The sequence below is a fragment of the Dendrobates tinctorius genome, unplaced genomic scaffold (genome assembly GCF_039654945.1).
Source record: "Dendrobates tinctorius isolate UK_male_01 unplaced genomic scaffold, ASM3965494v1 ptg000107l, whole genome shotgun sequence".
Lineage (NCBI taxonomy): Eukaryota > Metazoa > Chordata > Amphibia > Anura > Dendrobatidae > Dendrobates > Dendrobates tinctorius.
Window position 1 is genome coordinate 13,961,837 of NW_027361775.1, and position 24,117 is coordinate 13,985,953.

A 24,117-nucleotide genomic window follows, 5' to 3' on the forward strand; every position below is an offset into this window, starting at 1 on the left:
ACGCAGCAGCGATATCGCTAGCGATATCGCTATGTGTGATACTTACCTCCGACCGGCTCCCCCACTGTCCATCGCTGATCGCGCGAGATCGCGCAGCTCCATTTCTCATCGGGCGCTTCCTGCTGGGCTTCCTGCTGGCGCCGACAAGCGACGCGTGGACGCGGACGGAGGACGTCAGGATCGCCGCATCAGAAAGGTAAGTATCATCCGCTGTATTGCTGCTGCATCGCTGTGAGATCTTCCTTTGTGACAGCTCACTAGCGATCATTTAGCGATGCACCAGCGATCCTGACCGGGTCATATCGCAGGTCGGGATCGCTGGTGCATCGTTAAATGTAAAGGGGCCTTAGAGGATGGAAAATAATTACAGGGGAAACAGAATTCCTATTTAACAATGACCCAGGTTTATATTTAGTAAACATTTCGTATAAGACTAGAGAAATAAAGAAATCTTTATTTGTATCATTGCTGTCCAAAATGTAATGAGGATTAATCTGATTAGAAAATTAGCTAATAGCCCTAACACAAGGCAATTATAGAAACAATGGGTAAATGCATTTGTCTAAATTGCTTTTTCAAGAATGTATAAGCAAGCAGTATAATGGAATCCATAATCAAAACAAGAAAGATAAACAAATATAAATATCAAACTTAATCTACTTCAAAATGAAAAATACATTAGTCAGTAATTAAAATTATGTCAAGTATCACATAGCTTCAATGCTAAAAAATGATTGCTAGTGACATTCTTTTACATACCATGCAGGTAAAGAGTGCTGTACTGTCCAAAAATATCTCGTTAAGATGTTTGCAAACAGAAATAGCTGAAAGGTAATTTCTCAATTACAGATGCACTAGAAATGAGCGAATCTGCCGAGACTCAAATTCAGCTGTGGGGGTGGTGGGACCTGTGAGCAGAGAGATGAGTGTAATTATTATTTTTTTGTCTTTTTTTGCCTGATCGTCTAAGGTTTAGGAAAACGGCAGCAGCAAATGGAGTTTTTTTTCTTAATTCACTTGAAGCTAATTACAAGCTATGCTCATAGACTTGTAGAAAAGTATTATTTTGGCAGAAGCCAGAGGGAATTATGTAGAGTTTATAGTTTACATTTTCAGGTCAGAAATGGATGTTCCATAGCACTTTTCAATTTTTTTTTATATTATTCATTTTATTTATGTAAAAATTTGGGGTTTGGTTGAGTTTTTTCTACTACAGGTATTTCTAAAATGTTATGTGACCTTAGTAATTGATGCTCCATGTACGGCATACATGTCAGAGAACACACAGAAAAAACAACACTTAAAGTGGATGCCTAGGATGTAATTTAAATGGGTTTCCCATTATACAGTGATGTGAAGTGAAACTGGGAACAAGAAAGCACAATAGGGTCTTTTCAAATGACAAAGGGGTGTCAGGAAAAGGGGAGAATACACTCACTAGACTAGGTTTCTCCTAATGAAGAGGTCCTGCATGACCTCGAAACATGTTGACTTTTAAACCTATTTGAATAAATGTTATAATTTCACTTAAGATTTTATTTCAGCAGCACATAAGTGATACCTCTGTTTTTTTCCTTGTATACCACAGTGATGGCATACTAGAAATCTATGAGAAATCCTGAAAATAAAATATATTGATAATCCATTGTGAACTGCTTCCCCTTACCAGGTTTTCTCCTGCTCAGCACCTTTGATACCCACAAACATGTGTTGATGTCATATCCTAGTGAAATGTCAATATTTTATAAACTAGGAAAACTGTGTTAGGGAAAATGGTATGATTCACTATTTTGCTAGCCAAGAATATCTTTAGAAAACTCAACTAACTCAACAACTCTACTTGTGCACCATACTTAAAGCGGTATTCCCATCTCCAATATCCTATCCCAACATGTAGTAGCTGTAATAATAATATTAGCAAATACCTCAAATTACACATGTAGTATAGTTTTTTTATTCACTATATCTCTTTCCTCATTTGCAGGGCACTGCAGGACCTTAGGTATCCCTGGTTGCATCCACTGATGACGTAACAGTTAGTTAGCTCAGGTCCTGCAATGTCTGCACATGAGGAAAGAGACATAGCAAATAATATACTACATTTCTAATTAGAGGTATTTGCTAATATAATTATTATTACATCTACTACATATGGGATAGGATTTTGGAGATGGAAATACGCTTTTAAGCAAAGACCTCCTATAAAGGATATGTACCTGGCAATTGTAAAGTATAAACATATGACCAATCTTTATGTTATCGCATTAAAGGTACATACATAAAAAGACTGAAAATACACACTGGTGGGTAGAATTCAGAATTAGAGTCTACCTGATACAAGGAGCACTAAAGGGCCTGTCACACTAAGAGATATCGCTAGCAATATCGCTATAACTTGTGACGTTATAGCGATATTGCTAGCGATATCGCTGTGTGTGATACTTACCTACAACCTGCTCCCCCCGCTGCTTATCGCTGATCGCACGAGAACAGGCTGGACTGTTTCTCGTTGTCAGCTTCCTGCGGCGCTTCCTGCTGTGACGACGAGCTACGCGTGGAGGCGGGCGGGAGGACGCAGGATCACCTGGTGTGACAGGTAAGTAGCGACCCCCGTCCCCAGCGATGTTGCTGGTGAGATCTGCCTATGTGGCAGCTCACTAGCGACCACTTAGCAATGTACCAGCAATCCTGACCGCATCATATCGCTGGTCTGGATCGCTGGTGCATCGCTAAGTGTGACAGTACCTTTATAGGGCAAGTGAAGGCCAAGAGATAAAAATAAAGATTGAAAATATTATAGCAATTTACAATTTTCCTGCACACTATCTTTATTGAATGTATCATTTTTCTAGCCCTGTAGAAATATAATATTTTCACTATGGTATCTCTTCATTTTCATGATGTTTCTCATATTTTTCCCTATCCTGCTTTTTAGGTAGCTAGGGACAAAAATAAAATTTGAAATTAGTGTCTAGCTATTCACATCAAGAAAAAATGTTAATGCAGACAAAAGTTTTAGTTGTTAGCCATTAATAATTAAGTCTAAATACTTTATTGTCTACAGTTACATCAAAATATCAAACGTACAGATTAATATCTACAGAAAGATATACAGTATTTTTACAACATTCTGGATCCAAAGCCATATACTGCATGTTTTCTTTAAGCAAAAAAGGCAATCTTTATTTTAAGTGTAGCTGAGCAATCATTTTTATATTTCCATTGCTGTGTCGTTGATTGAAACAAAATTGCAGCACAGACTGCAATTTTAGGTCCCAATGGAAATGTTTTAACAGAAGATTTTGGAAGACACAGGAAGAAAAGATGTTTATTCTAAGCTTGAATTTCTGCCATTGAGCACACCAGGTGAATATTCCCACTGTAAAACACAAGAAAGGAATAGAGAAGAAAGACGCTAACACCAGATACAACTTGTAGCAGATAAAGCAAGGTTTACCAGCTGGAATTTAGATGCAGAATTTCTGCAACATTTTACTGAGGATGTTTTATTGCTCATAATATTCACATTGAAAGTTTAACACTTAAGGGCATGTGCACACGCTGCGGATTCTGCTGCGGATCCGCAGCGGTTTTGGCTCTGCGGGTCCGCAGCAGATTCTTTGTTGTACAGTACCTTTTATATCCTATGGGAAAAAAAACGCAGTGCACATGCTGCAAATTTATCCAAGCGGTTTTGCTGTGGGTTACAATCTGCAGCATGTCAATTCTTTGTGTGGTTTCCGCTGCGGTTTTACACCTTATCATTATGAGGTGTGAAACCACAGGGCAAAATCGCAGGCTAATCCACAGATAAACCGCAGGACCTTTGTCCTGCAGATTTCCCTGCGGATTTTCGAACAAAATCCGCACTTACCCTTAGATGCTGATCATGAAAAGTGTCTAAAGGTAATCTTTGCCATACTTAAGGTAATATATAATGAAATTCTTAAAAAGCTTGTATGTTCACACAGTATCTTTTGAGCTATTCAGAGATGAATATTTATTAAGCAAAAACCACTTAAGGAAGTGCTTTTTCTTAAGGAAGTTTTGCAAGTTTGTTATTACTTTTCCGGAATAAGTTGGGAGTAATTTATGTTTTTTTTCCAGAAGAATTTTTTATATGTTTTGGATTTGACAGTGTCTGATTTGGAGGGATCTTTTCAGGATCAGCTTTACAGGCTATGTTAATATGTCCAATAATCATCTTTTAGAAAGTATCCAGCAGCAATCCTTTAACAAAAAAAGTTGTGCAGGCATACATTTTTTTGTTGAGCTAAAAAACTGATCTCAATGGGATTCATTTTTTTAACACTGTATTCTATGGAAAATTGACACGTTAATTGGCCATCGTTTTTTTGCCTACTGAATCAGTTTTAAATGGAAGAAAATCGATGTCTATTTACCAGACACATTTTCCATCGACTGCAATGAATAGAAATGAGCGAATAACCTGACAGAATAACAAATCTGCAGGTTGTTGGGCATCTAGGAAATAGCGACCACAATATTGTACAGTTTCACTTGTCTTTCGCTAGGGGAACATGTCAGGGAGTCACAAAAACACTGAACTTTAGGAAGGCAAAGTTTGACCAGCTTAGAGATGCCCTTAATCTGGTTGAGTGGGACAATGTCTTCAGAAATAAGAATACAGAAAATAAATGGGAAATGTTTAAGAACACCCTTAATAGGCACTGTGAGCGGTTTATACCTTGTGGGAATAAAAGGACAAGAAATAGGAAAAACCCAATGTGGCTAAACAAAGAAGTAAGAGGGGCAATTAACAGTAAAAAGAAAGCATTTAAACTAATAAAGCAGGATGGCACCATTGAAGCTCTAAAAAACTATAAGGAGAAAAATTCTTTATCTAAAAAAATAATTAAAGCTGCCAAAAAGGAAACAGAGAAGCACATTGCTAATGAGAGTAAAACTAATCCCAAGCTGTTCTTCAACTATATCAATAGTAAAAGAATCAAAAGTGAAAGTGTAGGCCCATTAAAAAATTGTGAGGAAAGTATGGTTGTAGATGATGAGGAAAAAGCTAATATATTAAACACCTTCTTCTCCACTGTATTCACGGTGGAAAATGAAATGATAGGTGAAATGCCGAGAGACAAAGAAAACCTTATATTAAGGGTCACCAATCTAACCCAAGATGAGGTGCAAAACCGGCTAAATAAGATTAAAATAGATAAATCTATGGGTCTGGATGGCATACACCCACAAGTACTAAGAGAACTAAGTAATGTAATAGACAAACCATTATTTCTCATATTTAGAGACTCTATAGCGACGGGGTCTGTTCCACAGGACTGGCGCATAGCAAATGTGGTACCAATATTCAAAAAGGGCTCTAAAAGTGAACCTGGAAGTTATAGGCCAGTAAGTCTAACCTCTATTGTTGGTAAAATATTTGTAGTGTTTCTGAGGGATGTTATTCTGGATTAACTCAATGAGAATAACTTAAACGCCATATCAGCAAGGGTTTATGAGGAATTGCTCCTGTCAAACCAATCTAATCAGTTTTTGTGAAGAGGTAAGCTATAGACTGGACCAAGGTGAGTCATTGGATGTGGTATATCTTGATTTTTCCAAAGTGATTGATACCGTGCCACACAAGAGGTTGGTACACAAAATGAGAATGCTGGGTCTGGGGGAAAATGTGTGTAAATGGGTAAGTAACTGGCTTAGTGATGGAAAGCAGAGGGTGGTTATAAATGGTATATTCTCTAACTGGGTCCCTGTGACCAGTGGGGTACTGCAGGGTTTGGTGTTGGGACCTATTCTCTTCAACATATTTATTAACGATCTGGTAGAAGGTTTGCACAGTAAAATATTGATATTTGCAGATGATACAAAACTATGTAAAGCAGTCAATACAAGAGAAGATAGTATTCTGCTACAGATGGATCTGGATAAGTTGGAAACTTGGGCCGAAAGGTGGCAGATGCAGTTTAACAATGATAAATGTAAGGTTATACACATGGAAAGAAGGAATCAATATCACCATTACACACTGAACGGTAAACCACTGGGTAAATCTGACATGGAGAAGGACTTGGGGATCCTAGTTAATGATAAACTTACCTGGAGCAGCCAGTGCCAGGCAGCAGCTGCCAAGGCAAACAGGATCATGGGGTGCATTAAAAGAGGTCTGGATACACATGATGAGAGCATTATACTGCCTCTGTACAATTCTCTGGTTAGACCGCACATGGAGAACTGTGTACAGTTTTGGGCACGGTGCTCAGGAAGGATATAATGGAACTAGAGCGGGTACAAAGGAGGGCAACAAAATTAATAAAGGGGATGGGGGAACTAGAATACCCAGAGAGATTAGCAAAATTAGGATTATTTAGTCTAGAAAAAAGACAACTGAGAGGCGATCTAATAGCCATTTATAAGTAAATAAGGGGACATAACAAATATCGCTCTGAGGATCTGTTTATACCAAGGAAGGTGACGGTTACAAGGGGGCATTCTCTGCGTCTAGAGGAGAAAAGGTTTTTCCACCAACATAGAAGAGGATTCTTTACAGTTAGGGCAGTGAGAATCTGGAATTCCCTGCCTGAGGACGTGGTGATGGCGAACTCAGTTGAAGGTTTCAAGAGAGGCCTGGATGTCTTCCTGGAGCGTAACAATATTGCATCTTATAGTTATTGTTAGGTTCTTTAGAAGGACATAGATCTGGGGATTTATTCTGACAGAATTTTATAGGTTGAACTGGATGGACTAATGTCTTTTTTCGGCCTTACTAACTATGTTACTATGTTACTATGAATTTGTTCGAATTTTAGCACTGAATCTGATTTTGACATATTCAGTCCATATTCAAACACTATTCATGCCAAATATATGTCTTGTGATCAGCTCCAAACATATTTGTCCATGCAGGAAGCTTGGCATTTGCCACGGAACTGTCATGATCCAGGTTGGATATGACAGAGAAAATGCACAAGTAACCTTTTTTTTCCTGTGAGCTGATTGCACAGGGTTGGTTTTGCCCCAGTGGCCATTAATGGTTATTACACAGTGGTGTCTTTTTCTTAGTTTCCCCCCGGTGGCCATTAGGGTCATTGCACTTTGGTTACTTTAGTTTGTGCACGTAATTATAAAACAGGTGTGATTGCTCTATAAATGAGTGTCAGGTGTGGTAATCACTGTTGGTGATAGTCCTCAGTTATAAGCATGCCTGGGTGAAGGATGGAGCTGAAGAAGAGTCCCAGGTAGCTCAGTGAGAGTTCTGGAGTGGCAGCTATGGTGTCTGCGAGGAGGGCTGGCATGGCTTGGTGGAGTTGCAGCTATGGTGTCAGCAAGGAGTTCTTGCATGGCTTGGTGGAGTGGCAGCTATGGTGTAGAGCTGCACTCATGATGCTGGACTCAGTTGCTGGAAAGCTGGACTCAAGATGCTGGACTCTTTTGCTGGAAAGCTGGACTCATATGCTGGACTCTGTTTCTGGACAGCTGCACGCAGGTGGTGGACTCTGTTTGCTCCAAGGCTGCACTAAGGTGTTGGATCCGGTCGGAGGAAAAGATGCACGCGGGCTCTGTTGCTGGGAGCGTAAGTAACAGAGCAAAGCTAAGTGGTGTTTCGCTGTTTTGTCTCTTTTCCTTATATGTGTTTTAGTGCAGTGGTGGGATTAGTTTCCACACCATCCACTTCACTAGTAAGGGTTTAGGTGCATGGCAAGTCAGGGTTTTTAGGCTCCTGATCAGCGCCTGGTGCGGAACCGGCCTAGGGAACGTTAGGAGTGTAGAGACACTGACTCAGGGGAGTGCAGGAGGTCTCTACATCCCCGTTCCCTATCGCAGGGCCACCATTGTTATTGTTACCCAGGTTTTCCCTTTTATTGTTTAAATTCGCCTTACTGGAGGCGGGGTTTCCAGACATACGTGTATTTCCGAAATTCGCCTGTTGGAGGCGGCGTATCCAGCTGCACGTTTTATTATTTAAATTCGCCCTACTGGAAGCGTTGTATCCAGGATCACGCGTGTCATCTAAATCCGCCCTGCTGGAGGCACTGTGTCCAGCCACACGTGACCATAACAGGAACACTAGTAATGGAAAATTCGCCACTGGCACACTGTGCTCTTCACAGATGAAAGCAGGTTCACACTAAGTACATGTGACAGATGTGACAGAGTCTGGAGATGCTGTGGAGAGCAATCTGCTGCTTGCAACATCCTTCATCTTGACCGGTTTGGTAGTGGGTCAGTAATGGTGTGGGGTGGCATTTCTTTGGAGGGCCGCACAGTGTTGGGCTGTGAGCACAACCCCCATCTGTGGATGTCGGGCACTCAGATCTTCCTTATGTAGTCAGTTTCTAACCATTTGTGCAGACACATGCACATTTGTAGCCTGGTGGAGGTCATTTTGCAGGGCTCTGGCAGTGCTCATCCTGTTCCTCCTTGCACAAGGCCTGTCTCCTGGTAGCGCCTCCAGCCTCTGGACAATTTACTGACAGACACAGCAAACCTTCTTATCACAGCTCACATTGATGTGCCATCCTGGATGAGCTGCAATACCTGAGCCACTTATGTGGGTTGTAGAGTCCGTCTCATGCTACCACGAGTGTGAAAGCAAAACCAACATTCAAAAGTGACCAAAACATCAGCCAGAAAGCATTGGTACTGAGATGTGGTCTGTGGTCCCCACGTGCAGAACCACTCCTTTATTGAGGGTGTCTTGATAATTGCCAATAATTTCCATCTGTTGTCTATTCCATTTGCACAACAGCATGTGAAATTGATTGCCAATCAGAGTTGCCTCCTAAGTGGACAGTTTGATTTCACAGAAGTTTGATTTGCTTGACGTTATATTCTGTTGTTTAAGTGTTCCCTTTATTTTTTTGAGCAGTGTATATTTGTTCACATGAACATGTGTCAGGTAATAATTTGTTTATTACTATCTTACTGTATGGATATATGGATTTGTTTTATGCCTCTGTGTGTGTGTGTGGATTGCACTAAATAAATATAATAAAAAAATGCAATTGCAACCCGGAGTCTACCATGCAGAGATGTATAACTGCTGCTAGTGTGAACAATGGAAAAAACAAACAGCGAGTGATTGCTAGAAAACCCTGTGTTAATGCCACACAGTGTGAACAGACACCTGAGTAGCAAACTCCGTTACTTCACAGAGCGGTACTTAAAAAAAGAATACTAACTGCTATACCCTGTTAAACGTCACAAGAATAAAGCATGAGAAACCTATATGTTGCTAGATTTAATACCCTCTAGGCTCAGAGTTGGACTTGCCCAGTAACTCAACTGTGCTAACCACACACATGAAGTAAACTGATGCTGAGCCAAGGACTAATTGCCCCCACTGATGCTAACTGCCTGCCAACGTGTACAGTCCCAGAGCTTAGACAGACTTATACAATCTTCAGACAGAATGGTAGTATATCCACACTCACACACCATAACACAGATGATACTAGTGCACCGGTGTGCGCCTCTGAGAGCTTTTTATACACTAGGCTCCACCCCAAACACTCGCGCCCAGCCAGCCGTGACATCGCCTGCAGGTCAATCTGGAGCTGCCACATCACCAGAGCAGCTAACGTCCAACTACCATTGGGAAGATGCCACATCACGCGCATGCTCTGGAAGGTGATTTCTCGACTTAGATTCCACAGCACTAGGCTGCACCTTTATAACACTGGTTACTATAGACTTACTTGGAAAGGCAGCAGTAACCAAGTGTATACCATGAGCCTGAGCAAGAGGCTGGGACCGATGTCTGTGCTGAGCAGCAATCGCAGCAGCCAGACAACAATGGAAGACCACTGAACCTGGTAATGCTTGGGATCTATCCTGCACAGCTAGAGAATCCCAGCACCTAACAGCGTGCTTGCTGATATTTCTTGTCTGATTGGAAACTGTCACATATACTAAACACATTATATTAATAATAATTTAATTTCTATAGCGCCGACATTTTCCACAGCACTTTACATTTCAGAGGGGACTTGTACAGATGATAGACTTTACAGCATAACATAGACCATAACAGATACCAAGAGGAATGAGAGCCCTGCTTGCAAGCTTAGAATCTATGAGGAAAGAGGTAGACATGAAAGGTGGGTGGTAACAGTTGCCTTCATTGTTCAGACGAGCCATAGTGTTAAGTGTGTAACAGTACAGACACAGATGACTAATAGATGCATAAAGCATGTGAAAACATGATGCGGGGAACCTGGTTATGGTAAAACTTTTGACTGTGCCACACATCATATATTAGTGTACCTTGGGTTGTTGTGCAGACGCACTGTTCATTTTACCTATTATACTGACGCATTCTACAAATGCTACTTTGGTCTCTTAACTCTGGTAATTTATCTGTACATGTACCAGCACATCCCATAGTCCAATGTAATACTCTAATCTGTTACTCTTTTGCAAGTACATTGTTTCTATATTTTAATCATCCTTGCACCTGCACAAAGTCTTTTTCAAGGCCATTATTCATGCACATTTGCACCATCTTCATCAATGGATTAATTATGGAGTCTCAACTATTAGAAAGATCCTGAGCAAGGGGTAGGATTTTTGAGACTTTATATTATATTATACACGAAAGGGTATTCTTTTTTCCATGTTTTTGGTTATAAAGTTAACATTTATTATTTAAGTTAAGAGCTATAAAACACTGATGCACCTATATTGATTCCACCTCTTTAATAGAGCTGAGCGAATAAGATTGAGTCCCTGCTTCTTCGGTAAGCTATAGCGCTTACCGAATAAGCTACAGCGGGAACTCTGATATATGGAGCATGACGGCTGATCAGCTGATTGGCTCTGCAGCTGCATGGAGAGCCCAACACACAGGCTCTCTATAGCGTCATAGAATTTGGAAACAGCAATATGTCCTTGACCAATTTTTGGGAATTGTAAGAAAAATCATCTGGCCATAAAAATATCTGCACATAGACAGATGATAGCTGAAACATCGGTCATTCTTGCATAACACTATTTAAATAGGATTAACCCTTGTGAGCTATCTACATGCACATGTAGGTCACATTTCAAAATAATCAATGTTTTTCTTAATATGTAAATGAGCTAATAATATCTATGGACAAGACACAGATCTCCCCGTTAATCTGCCTCCAGAGCTTATTATTAAAGAAGGACATTGCCAGTGTGAGAAATGTAGATCAGAAGAGCAAACTGTCAGTCATTACATGTGTCTCACTAGTAACTTCAGCTCTCTTTTAAAATTAACTCTGTAGGTAGATTCTCTTTCAGATCACTGACCGACTAATTGATATTAACAGCTCATTTCGATTCTGGAAAAATTAGATTTTTCCAGAAAAAGACTTTAAATTGCAGATATCAAAGTATCTTTTCATACAATGTTCTATGACCTACATACCCATGTAGATGGCTTAGCAATGTTGATGCTACTGACAGATGCCCTTTAAGCTTAGCTTAAAAGTAGACCAGCAGAAGACTTGCCAAATTTATCAAAATATATTATTCTGTAGGATAAATGTGGTGATTTTACAAACATTTTAAACTAACAGTCATCTGCATATTATGAGATGATTAGCTTTGAAGTATGAGTCTCGTGTGTCCATGTGATAACCTAACCACATTCTAGCCTTTTAGATTTTCTTTGAAAAGTAGCTGCATATTATAGTTATCAGATCTTGATTGCATCATTCTATATTTTCTTATATTGTGTATATAATTTGGTGCAAAATTTTGTATTTTCCAGCTGTCCCTCGTACAAGCGATACTCAATGTAGTTCTGTTCCTGAGCCCAGATACGGCAGAAGAATTGGCTCTGATTTTTCTGCAGGATCTGTTGTTCGATTCGAATGCAACCCTGGATATCTACTTCATGGATCAAAAGCTATTCGTTGTCAGAGAATACCCAATGCCTTAGCACAATGGAATGATACAGTTCCAAGTTGTTTGGGTAAATTCCTTTTTTTGTCATTAAATATATGTGCAACCAATATACTGGAGTATATTAATTTGCTTTGTAGAGCATGATTTTCATAGTATGTTTTAATCATTGTGTATTACACTGGAAAAAATCTGCATAAGTAATATTGTATGATAAAGTGATCTCTAAGTAGCACACATTGGTAAGAACAGGATAAGCACAGTAGTGAGTACTGTATATTAAACTTTGACTGTATAAATGTTCAGATAATGCACAAATCAATTCAATGTACTCTAGACTGCAAGCCTTTTATTCTGCGCTATTAAATAGATAATGTAACAAAGCTGCCTCAGAAATGAATGTCAATGTTTTCATTTTTGATAATGAAAATCACCTTTGAAAATGATTGTCTTATCTGGAGTATTCAGCAGACACATATTAATAAAGGCAGATGAGTCTTTATTGATTTCTTTATTATTATTATGCCCCATGTGCCAGTAAAAGGGCCTCAGGGAAGACAAAAAGCAAATATTTGAGAAGTTTGTGATATCAATATTCCAACCTTTGAATGCAGCAGGAAAGAATTGGTAAAATGTTAAGATTTATAAATGTGTAACTCATGTATCTAGATAAAGTCACTAGTGGCAGTAAATATTCCTAAAATAATTTGTGATAATAGTTAAAATTTGACTTTAACACTTTTATTTTTCTTTAATAAAAGTTTCCCTTTGTGACTAAATATAAATCAAAAAGATTTTACTTTTAAATTCCTCCCCCTATCCTAGTTTTATCTTATAGCAATGGCTTTTCTGTAGGAACTACCAATTCAAGTAGCCTAAACTTTCTCTCCTCTGACATCCTGTGTTGTGAGGCTTCCACACACATTTAATGCTTGACTCTCCCTGATTAAATAAAGGGAAGATCTGGATGGAAAAAATGTGCAGAGACAGAGCAGTACTGTAACGAGAAAGACTGTAATGATGGTGATGCTAGCGCTCACCTGTAAGGGTTGTTTAAGAACACAGCAACTTTAGAAGCCAGATGTGCCATAGCTGCAGCTCCCTGACTGGAGAAGAGTATAGACCAGATAACAATTTGGCAAAGCAGAGCATAGCTTAATGTGTGGGCTGTGCTCATGGAAAGGATGAGTTCCAAAGAGTATAAACAAGGTTATTTATTTATCAATGCATTTCAGCACTGGACCAGCACTTTTTTCAAGGTAAAAAAAGGAATCTTTTTACCTTATAATAATAATCTTTAATTTTATATAGCGCTAACATATTCCACAGCGCTTTACAGTTTGCCCACATTTTCATCACAGTCCCCGATGGGGCTCACAATCTAAATTCCCTATCAGTATGTCTTTGAAGTGTGGGAGGAAACTGGAATACCCGGAGGAAACCCACACAAACACGGGGAGAACATACAAACTCCTTGCAGATGTTGTCCTTGGTGGTATTCGAACCCAGGACCACTGAGCCACCGTGCTGCCCTATAACCTTGATCTGTACCTTGAAAGCGGCAGCATTACGATGCCAAAATGCATTGGTGAATTAAAAATCTTGTTTATACTCTCTGGATCTAATCCTTTCTGTGAGTGTTCCCACACATAATGATAATCCCCGCCCTGATGTAGACAGATTCACTGACTTGACTGTAATCTAATATGTATTGGACCTTTAAGCTACATTACTAAGATCATAGGAATGCTATTCTGGTAGTTCAGACCTCTTTAAAATACTTCTGACACAAATGTTAGTACTTATGTTTGGAAAGTCAGTAAACTTGATTGACTCTTTCCTACATTGAAACATTACAATATAACTGAAGTTTTTCAATAACCTAGAGTTCGTTAATACCAATCTCTATGCTTCTTACTTCCCACTCCACAGGCTTCAACACTGTATCTCAGTGATTTGTACATTTCAAAGACTTGCAAAATATATGTTTGCATTTGCAATTTATTGTGCCCAGAATTGCCATTGACCACAATCGTTGCTAGCTAAGTTAAATATCTTTCACGAGGTTTCCAATTGTGCTGTGCAGAAAACTGATATTATTTCCAAATGCATTTTCTCTTTTCAATTTACTTACTCTAAAGATTATGCTCTGTTTCCCCTTCCTTCCTTTTTGTGTAACTTTTGGGATGTGCATGTCAGCAAGAGGAGAAAAATGGAGCATAATTAATATACTCTTGTGTAGTATATTTCTTTTCAGCAGCATATGCTGCATAGTACTATTTTTCATACCTAAAAAACACTTCAAGCTAAGTGAAAGTTTTTTTTTATTTACAGTTCCATGCAGTGGAAATTTTACAGAACGAAGAGGAACAATATTATCTCCAGGTTTTCCAGAGACTTACGGCAATAGCTTGAATTGTGTTTGGAAAATTATAGTGACAGAAGGTTCAGGAATTCAGGTAAATATATCTTGTAAAGAAAATTGACCAAAGAACAATTGTTCTTATCACATTCTGATTAGAAATAAAATCATATCCTTTATCAAGAAAACTTCTGATATGATTGCAATTTTTTAATATGGACATCAAGCTGCCTTTACAAACAATGTTCATTCTTCCAAAATTGCTACTCACCTGAAATCAGACCAGTTACATTTTAGAGCCAAGTACTAAGGGGATATGGGCATTACACATAACGTACATAGGAAAAACTTTAAGAGCACAATAAAAAATGTAGGGGAATTCTAAAGATCAGCAGTACTAAAAGAAACATATCTTTTTTATTTTCAGTAACCATCAAGTAATAATCATCAACTTGATGATCTTTAGCAGCGCCATGAAGTACATGTTATGTAACAAGTTTTATCATATCTACTTTGACAGATACAAGTTCTGAGTTTTGCCACGGAACATAACTGGGATTCCCTTGAGATTTATGATGGCTCAGATATGACTTCTCCACGACTTGGTAGCTTTTCTGGTAATTACCTTTCAATATGTTGATATATGTTTTAAGTACATTTTAGTATTTTTTATTTCAAGATTTACAGTTTGACAATATGTGGGACAATTGTTACATTGAGTATTACAAAAAAAGTTTAACTTTCTGTATTTCTTCCTCTTCTAAATGAAGGAGAGTTTCACTTTTTTCAACATATACCTTAGTGTAATTTATGTTTTTATACTAGAAATACTCATTATGGCATGCACTGATCAATTGACAACTGCTTAAAGACTACCAGCTTACTAATGAGTAAGAACTTCCATGGTGCTAAGACAGTACTGACTTGTCAGGTTATGGAATCCACAGGACTGTTAGATTTGAAACCAACACAATACCAGTAAATCAGCAAATTATTCTTAACCTCTTAGTTACTGATCCAATTTTGACCTTAATGACCAAGCCAAATTTTACAATTCTGATCAGTGTCAATTTAAGAGGCCATAACCCTGGAAGCCTTCAGCGTATCCCACTAATTCTAAGACTGATAGTGTTAATATTTTTTCTATATGATTTCTATTTATTTGTGAAAAAAACAAATTTGGAGAAAACTTCTAAATCAGAGTTACACAAAATAGTTTATACATAACTTTCCTTACATGTCTCCAGTACAATATTGGAAACAATTTCTATTAGGAAGTTAGAAGAGTTGACTAGCAATTTCTCATTTTTCCAACAAAATTTACAAAACCATTTTTTTTCAGGGACCACATCACATTTGAAGTGACTTTGAGGAGCCTATATGACAGAAAGTACTCAAAAGTGACACCTTTCCAAAAACTGCACACTTCAAGGTGCTCAAAACCACATTCAAGAAGTTTATTTACCCATCAGGTGCTTCACAGGAACTAAAGCAATGTGGGATGAAAAAATGAACCTTTCATTATTTAAAAAAAATTTACTTTAGACACATTTTTTATTTTCACAAGGATAATAGGGGAAATTGGACTCTCAAATTTGTTGTGCAATTTCCCCTGAATACACCCATACCTAATTTTGAGGGGAAGGTTACTGCTTGGGCACATGGCTGGAATAATTAGTGAATGCCATTTTGCATTTGGAGAGCTCATAATGTGCCTAAACAGTGGAAACCTCCCACAAGTGACCCCATTTTTGAAACCACATCCTTCAAGAATGTTATTCAAGGGTAAAATGAGCATTTGATCCCACAGGTATGACACAGAATTTGATAACATTAGGTTGTAATATTGAATATGTCACCATTAGTGTTGAGTGCAAGTGCTCTCTACTCCAGTTTGCATCGGGTACTTGGGTATGCACCAAATATCATGGGTGCTCAAGTGGCATGCTTCAGTCCCTGCCCTGCATGTTTTGAAGCTGTTACACCTATAAAAATTATGCAGTGATCCGTGATACTCCGTCCATACCCGACCACCTGATGCAAACTCAAATAGCAAACACTTGAGCTCAACACTAGCCATCATAGCATCATTTTTTACTTTGAAAAACTGCCAATTCTAACCCTAATCCTAACCCTAACACAACCCTAACCCCAATGCTAATCCTATCCCCAACTGTAAAGAATGGAAAAAAAATACATAATCATTTTTATCTAACTAAGGGGTGGCAAAGAGGGGATTGATTTTTTTTATTTTGATCACTATGATAGAGTCTATCACAGTGATTAAAAGGAACCAATAGAATTTTTTTATTGTTTCTGGGTACTGGATGGTAGATAATTTTTTATTCCAGGAAGAAGTCACTATGTCAGGGGATGGATCAGGAGGGACCAGGGGATGATGGAGGTACCTGAGGATCTTGGGGGCATAATTTCTTTCTCTTGTGACATGTATATTATTTCAGAAGAGAGAGAGAAATCATTGTAACAGCCGGAACACTTTTTATTTTTTGTGATCGCTGTTATTCACTGAATAATGGCAATCACATGATCGGACACTGGAAAATCCGGCCCTGATCATGTTCTCTGGGGTCTCGGCTATCCTGGGATGCACCTGTGGGTTCAAAGTCTCACAACACCTCTAGATAAGTTCCTTGAGGGGTGTAGTTTCCAAAATTGTGTAACTTTGGGTGGTTTCATTGCTTAAGCTTACCAGGAGTTCTATAAAGACAACATGGTGTCCACTATCTCTTCCTGCAATTTTGCATTCCTAAAGTCAAATGGTGTTCCTTCCCTTCTGAGCCCTGCTATGTTCCCAAACAGTAGTTTTATAGCATATATGGGGTATCTGCTTACTCAGGTAAAATTGAACACCAACTTGTATGTTCATTTTCTACTGTTAACCTTGTGAAAATGCAAAAATTGGGGTTAAAGCACCATTTTTTGGGAAAAAGGAAAATGTTCATTTTTTAAATCCATATTGCTTTAATTCCAGTGAAGCAACTTATGAGTTGATAAACTTCTTCAAAGTCATTTTGAGCACATTTAGGGATGACATTTTTAATATGGTGTCACTTTCAGGTATTTTCTGTCATAAGCCCCTTAAAGTCATTTCAACTGTGATGTGATCCCTAGGAAAATAGCTTTTTTAAACTTTGTTGGAAAATTAGAAATTGTTAATAAACTTTTAACCCTTCTAACTTCCTAACAAAAAAAGTTGTTTAAAAAATGATGCTGATGTAAAGTAGACATGGGGTAAATTTTATTTATTAACTATTTTCTGTGATATACCTTTCAGGTTTAAGTGCATAAAAAATTGAAATTTGAAAATTGCTACATTTTCAAAATGTTCACTAAAAATCCATTATTTTAGCAAATAAATACAATAAATATCTACCTAAATTTGCCACTAATATAAAATGCAATGTATCTCTGATAAACAGTCTTAGAATCACTGTGAGTTAGGGCAAAAACATCATGAAGTGACACTGTTAGAATTATATACAGGCTCGGTAGTGAACAGGTTAAAAACATTGAAATGAATTGTATACAGTCTTAGGAGACATGAGAGACTTATACATGTCTTTTCAGGGCAATCGAAGTACTTACGATTTGTTCACAAATTGATTTACCACAATTATTATCTTTTACATGACATGCTCGCAAGGCGCCAATGGGTTTCCATGACAGCCGAGGGTCTGCTGAAGACCCCCATGCCTGTCATTACACTACTCATGTGAAAGCAAGCATGTAGGTTGGGTTCATAGGACACCGTGACATTTGCTATATATAGCAGTGCTCTAGCACTGCTAGTATAATACAAGCAATTAGATGATTGTAGCTTCAAGTGTCCCAAAGGGACTAAGAAATAGTTGGAATAAGGATCTTTTTCTCTACATGATGCTGCTTTCAGATGAGGAAAGAAAAGCCATTAAGTGCCCCAAAAACTCTGAAATGCTATAATATGTAAACATTGAATTTATGAAATTAAAACTGCATTACTGCTATAGAAAACATTTTAAAAAATGAAGGTACTTGACACAAACTGGTCAACTTTTAAGTACCCTTTGCACTGCTTCTGTATGGTCCCATTGTACTGCACTATGTTATATTTCTCTGTTTAAAAATATCTTCATTTTACAGCATCCAATGGAACATGCAAATATTTTCTGACATATGAAATACTAGACAAATGGATTAAAAATAGGACCTCGGAGATTTCTATGGGTGTCGTATTGGGAATGTTCATTCATTTTATTTTAATTTCCTTTGCTCTTTCAAGTACAGATTTCAGTAGTTTCTAATTAAGTCATTTTCTTTTGAAAATGTCAAATTCTGTACTGAAGAGGAAGTCTACAAACTATTTTCTAATATCCTGTTTGTCTGTTGTTTGATTGATATCTCATCAAGTTATTATCACACATCTGCCTGTTTTCAGCTTATTAAATGCACCCTTGCGTGAATGTATATTGCTCTGTATAGTCTTGTAAAATAAGATTTACCATCAAGCCTCTCACTGCTCAGCTGCAGATGCCATGTGTGCTGTCGATTAATTTTCCTACACTAGTAAACAACCCATCATGTCGTTTTATTTGCCCTTGCTCTTTAAAATTGTTTATATTGTTTCATTGTGTCTTTGGTGGTCTTCTATTTTTATTGTCTTATTTAACCCTTTTAATTTCCTTTACAACCCAGTTAGCTTACTATGGATACTTTTATAATTGATTTGTATCTTTGCATCTTTAAAGGTGAAATTGCATTCATTTACTAAAGGATCAAATTCAATAAAATTCATAAATTTAATTTTGCATACACATGAAATCACTTTTGGGTGTAAGTTACCTCGAATAGTGCATATAATCCCTACGCTCACTCTCTCTTGTCACTCTCTCCTGTAGCAAACTATCTGACCTCTGTCTAATAAATATAGACAGCTTATCACTGTGACTATTACTTTGGGGTGACTGTAAACACATGACTTTTACTTATAAAAGCCTATAATACTGATTAGTGATGAGTAGTGTTGAGCATTCCGATACCGCAAGTATCGGGTATCGGCCGATACTTGCTGTATCGGAATTCCGATACTGACTTCCGATATTTTTTCAATATCGGAATTCGGCATCGGAATCGGAAGTTCAGTTGATTGACAGCCTGACGTCATCATGATGCGCGGTGTGTGCGCATCATGATGCGCCGTCATTTTGGGCCTTCCGGGGGTCTCTGCCGGCCTGCCTGGGGGCTGTGCCGGCCTGCCGGGGGGCTGTGTGGACTGCCCGGGGTCTGTACCGGCCTGCCGGGGGGCTGTGCCGGCCTGCCGGTGGTCTGTGCACCCTGTGGGGGTCTGTACCGGCCTGCCGGGGGGCTGTGCCGGCCTGCCGGTGGTCTGTGCACCCTGTGGGGGTCTGTACCGGCCTGCCGGGGGGCTGTGCCGGCCTGCCGGTGGTCTGTGCACCCTGTGGGGGTCTGTACCGGCCTGCCGGGGGGCTGTGCTGATGTCCGGGGGTCTGTGCAAGCATCGTCCGATGGGACTACAAGTCCCATCTGGCGATGCCTGCTACCATGACAGTGATTGACACATTAGCCAATGATGGGACAGTAGTAGTCCCATCATCCGGCTAATGTGTTAAATGTTAAAAAAAAAAAAAAAAAAATACTACATACATACTACATGCATGCTACATACATACTACATGCTACATACATACTACATATATACTACATACATGCTACATACATGCTGCATGCTACATACATACTACATGCATGCTACATGCATGCTACATGCATGCTACATGCATGCTACATACATACTACATGCATGCGACATACATACTACATGCTACATACATACCACATACATACTACATACATACTACATACTACATATATACTACATGCATGCTACATACATACTACATGCTACATACATACCACATACATACTACATACATGCTACATGCTACATACATACTACATATATACTACATACTACATACATACATGCATGCTACATACATACTACATACATACTACATGCATGCTACATACATACTACATGCATGCTACATACATACTACATGCTACATACATACCACATACATACTACATACATACATACTACATGCTACATACATACTACATATATACTACATGCATGCTACATACATACTACATACATGCTACATACATACTACATATATACTACATGCATGCTACATACATACTACATATATACTACATGCATGCTACATACATACTGCATGCTACATGCATGCTACATACATACTACATACATACTACATGCTACATACATACCACATATATACTACATACATACAATACATTCATACAATACATACATAGACATACAGTACATATAACATAGAGTAACATACTTACCAATACTTGTCACATTGTTCCCCGAAGCCATTGTCTTTTCCGGAATAAATATTAACATAACAAACCACAAAAATACTCACCCACGATCCGAAGCAGTCCACGAGTGTGTCCCACGACGATCTTGGGTAGAGAACTGCAGCATCAGATGATGCTGCCGTTCTCTACGGGCTGCAGGAATCCAATGACGGAAGGTAGGTATCCTTCCGCACTGTATTCCTCCGCCACTTAAAAAAAAAAGTCCCTAGTCTCACTTTATGCCATTGCTGTGTGGGAATTTCCCACACAGCAATGGCATAAAGTGAGACTAGGGACTTTTTTTTTTTTTAAGTGGCGGAGGAATACAGTGCGGAAGGATACCTACCTTCCGTCATTGGATTCCTGCAGCCCGTAGAGAACGGCAGCATCAGCTGATGCTGCAGTTCTCTACCCAAGATCGTCGTGGGACACACTCGTGGACTGCTTCGGATCATGGGTGAGTATTTTTGTGGTTTGTTATGTTAATATTTATTCCGGAAAAGACAATGGCTTCGGGGAACAATGTGACAAGTATTGGTAAGTATGTTACTCTATGTTATATGTACTGTATGTCTATGTATGTATTGTATGAATGTATTGTATGTATGTAGTATATATGTGGTATGTATGTAGCATGTAGTATGTATGTAGTATGTATGTAGCATGCATGTAGCATGCAGTATGTATGTAGCATGCATGTAGTATATATGTAGTATGTATGTAGCATGCATGTAGTATATATGTATGAATGTATGTAGCATGTAGTATGTATGTAGTATGTATGTGGTATGTATGTAGCATGTAGTATGTATGTGGTATGTATGTAGCATGCATGTAGTATGTATGTAGTATGTATGTAGTATATATGTAGTATGTATGTAGCATGTAGTATGTATGTAGCATGCATGTAGTATATATGTAGTATATATGTAGCATGTAGCATGTATGTAGTATGTATGTGGTATGTATGTAGCATGTAGTATGTATGTAGCATGCATGTAGTATATATGTAGTATGTATGTAGTATGTATGTAGCATGCATGTAGTATATATGTAGTATGTATGTAGCATGTAGTATGTATGTAGCATGCATGTAGTATATATGTAGTATGTATGTAGCATGTAGTATGTATGTAGCATGCATGTAGTATATATGTAGTATATAGCATGTAGTATGTATGTAGCATGCATGTAGTATATATGTAGTATGTAGCATGTAGTATGTATGTAGCATGCATGTAGTATGTATGTGGTATGTATGTAGCATGTACTATGTATGTAGCATGCATGTAGTATGTATGTGGTATGTATGTAGCATGTACTATGTATGTAGCATGCATGTAGCATGTATGTGGTATGTATGTAGCATGTACTATGTATGTAGCATGCATGTAGTATATATGTGTTATGTATGTAGCATGTAGCATGCATGTAGTATGTATGTAGTATGTATGTAGTATATATGTGGTATGTATGTAGCATGTAGTATGTATGTAGCATGCAGTATGTATGTAGCATGCATGTAGTATATATGTAGTATGTATGTAGCATGCATGTAGTATGTATGTAGTATATATGTAGTATGTATGTTGCATGTAGTATTTATGTAGTATGAATGTAGCATGTATGTAGTATGTAGTATGAATGTAGCATGTATGTAGTATGCATGTTGTATGTATGTAGCATGTAATTTTTTTTTTTTTTTTTTACATTCAACACATTAGCCGGATGATGGGACTACTACTGTCCCATCATTGGCTAATGTGTCAATCACTGTCATGGTAGCAGGCATCGCCCGATGGGACTTGTAGTCCCATCGGACGATGCCTGCACAGACCCCCGAAGCCTGCACAGACCACCGGCAGGCCGGCACAGCCCCCCGGCAGGCCGGCACAGCCCCCCGGCAGGCCGGCACAGCCCCCCGGAGCCTGCACAGCCCCCCGGCAGGCCGGCACAGCCCCCCGGAGCCTGCACAGCCCCCCAGCAGGCCGGCACAGCCCCCCGGCAGGCCGGCACAGACCACCGGAGCCTGCACAGACCCCCTGGCAGGCCGGCACAGCCCCCCGAAAGGCCCGTACAGACCCCAGAGAGGCTGTACAAGGGCAGGAAAGGGTTTTTCTTATTCCGATACCGGAAGTCCCATAGACTTGAATGGGACTTCCGGTATCGGAATCGGCGATACCGATACTTTTTTTAAAGATCGGCCGATACCATCCGATACGATACTTTGAAGTATCGGACGGTATCGCTCAACTCTAGTGATGAGCGAATACATTCAGAACTGTTCATTAGTCGAACAAGTAGTACGGCATTCAGGCTATTCGTAAGGCCTCTTTCACACTTCAGTTTTTTGCATCAGTCATAATCCGCCAAAAGGACGGATGGCGGATCCGTTTTAGTACTGATGACAACGGATGCCACCCATCCGTTTTTTTGACGGATCTGTAAAATGAAGAATTTTAAAGGAATCGCAGCCTGGAAAAGGACAGAGAGAGAGAGAGAGAGAGAGAGAATATTTTTTTTTTGTCCGGCACCCAGAAAGAATTTCGGGTTAAATGTGTGTCTGGAGGATCCACCAGAGAAAAAAACGTTGCAAGCTCCGTTTTCAAATCTTTGAGGATGGTGATGGACAGCAACTTTTGGCGGATCCTCAAAAAAAACGGATGCAACGGACGACAATCCGCCATTAATGGAAGTCAATGGGGGAAAAAAAAGGATCCTCAAAAGAAAATTGAGGATCCATTTTTTTCAAAACCTGGCGGATTGTGACTGATTGTAAAAAACTGAAGTGTGAAAGAGGCCTTACTCAGCTAGTAATTACTGTATTTTTTCAGATAATAAGATGCACATATTTCCCCCAAAATCTGGAGGGAAAATGGGAATGCATCTTATAATGCAAATATACTGTTGCTACAAGCTTCAGGCTGGAATGAGGGGGTGTCCGGCGGTGCTGCTAGGGTGTCCGACAGTGCTTCGGGGTGTCCAGTGCTGCTGCGGGTGTCTCCGGTGCTGTGGGGGCTCTGCTGACATTTTGTGAAAGGCCAGAGCCCCTGCAGTTCCATGGTTTCCTATGCGGTGGACTCTGGAAAAATGGCTGCCAGGGGTGGCGCATGCACAGAAGGAGATCTTGGCACCAAGATCTCAGGAGATGAGATCTCAGCACTGAGAGCGCTGGACACCCTAAGCAGCATCGGACACCGGAAGTAGCACCGGACACCTGTAGCAACACCGGACACCAGCAGCGGCGCGCCACACATCAGCACGCCCCCTTATCCCAGCCTGCGGCCTGCAGCATCACCCCACTCCTGCCTCCTCCATCAGCGACCCTGGGACCCCACTTCACCACAGCCACCACTCCTGGTAAGGAATAAGACGTATGGACTATAAGAAGCACCACCATTTTATTAACAAAAAAACTATATTCCACCTCAAAATTTGGGGAGCGTATTATAATCCGAAAAATATAGTAGGTATTCGCCTCA

The 24,117-nt window shown here is 39.3% G+C and overlaps 1 protein-coding gene across 3 annotated transcripts in view; it reads left to right on the top strand.

Moving 5' to 3' along the window:
* Positions 1–24,117, top strand: part of CSMD1 (CUB and Sushi multiple domains 1) — a 2,734,739-nt gene that overhangs the window by 2,306,275 nt on the left and 404,347 nt on the right. For all 3 annotated transcript variants that reach the window (XM_073589180.1, XM_073589181.1, XM_073589182.1), the window contains exons 34-36: positions 11,726–11,929; positions 14,194–14,318; positions 14,742–14,838. In XM_073589180.1, the coding sequence (XP_073445281.1) occupies positions 11,726–11,929; positions 14,194–14,318; positions 14,742–14,838 (426 nt within the window). The remainder of the gene's footprint in view (positions 1–11,725; positions 11,930–14,193; positions 14,319–14,741; positions 14,839–24,117) is intronic.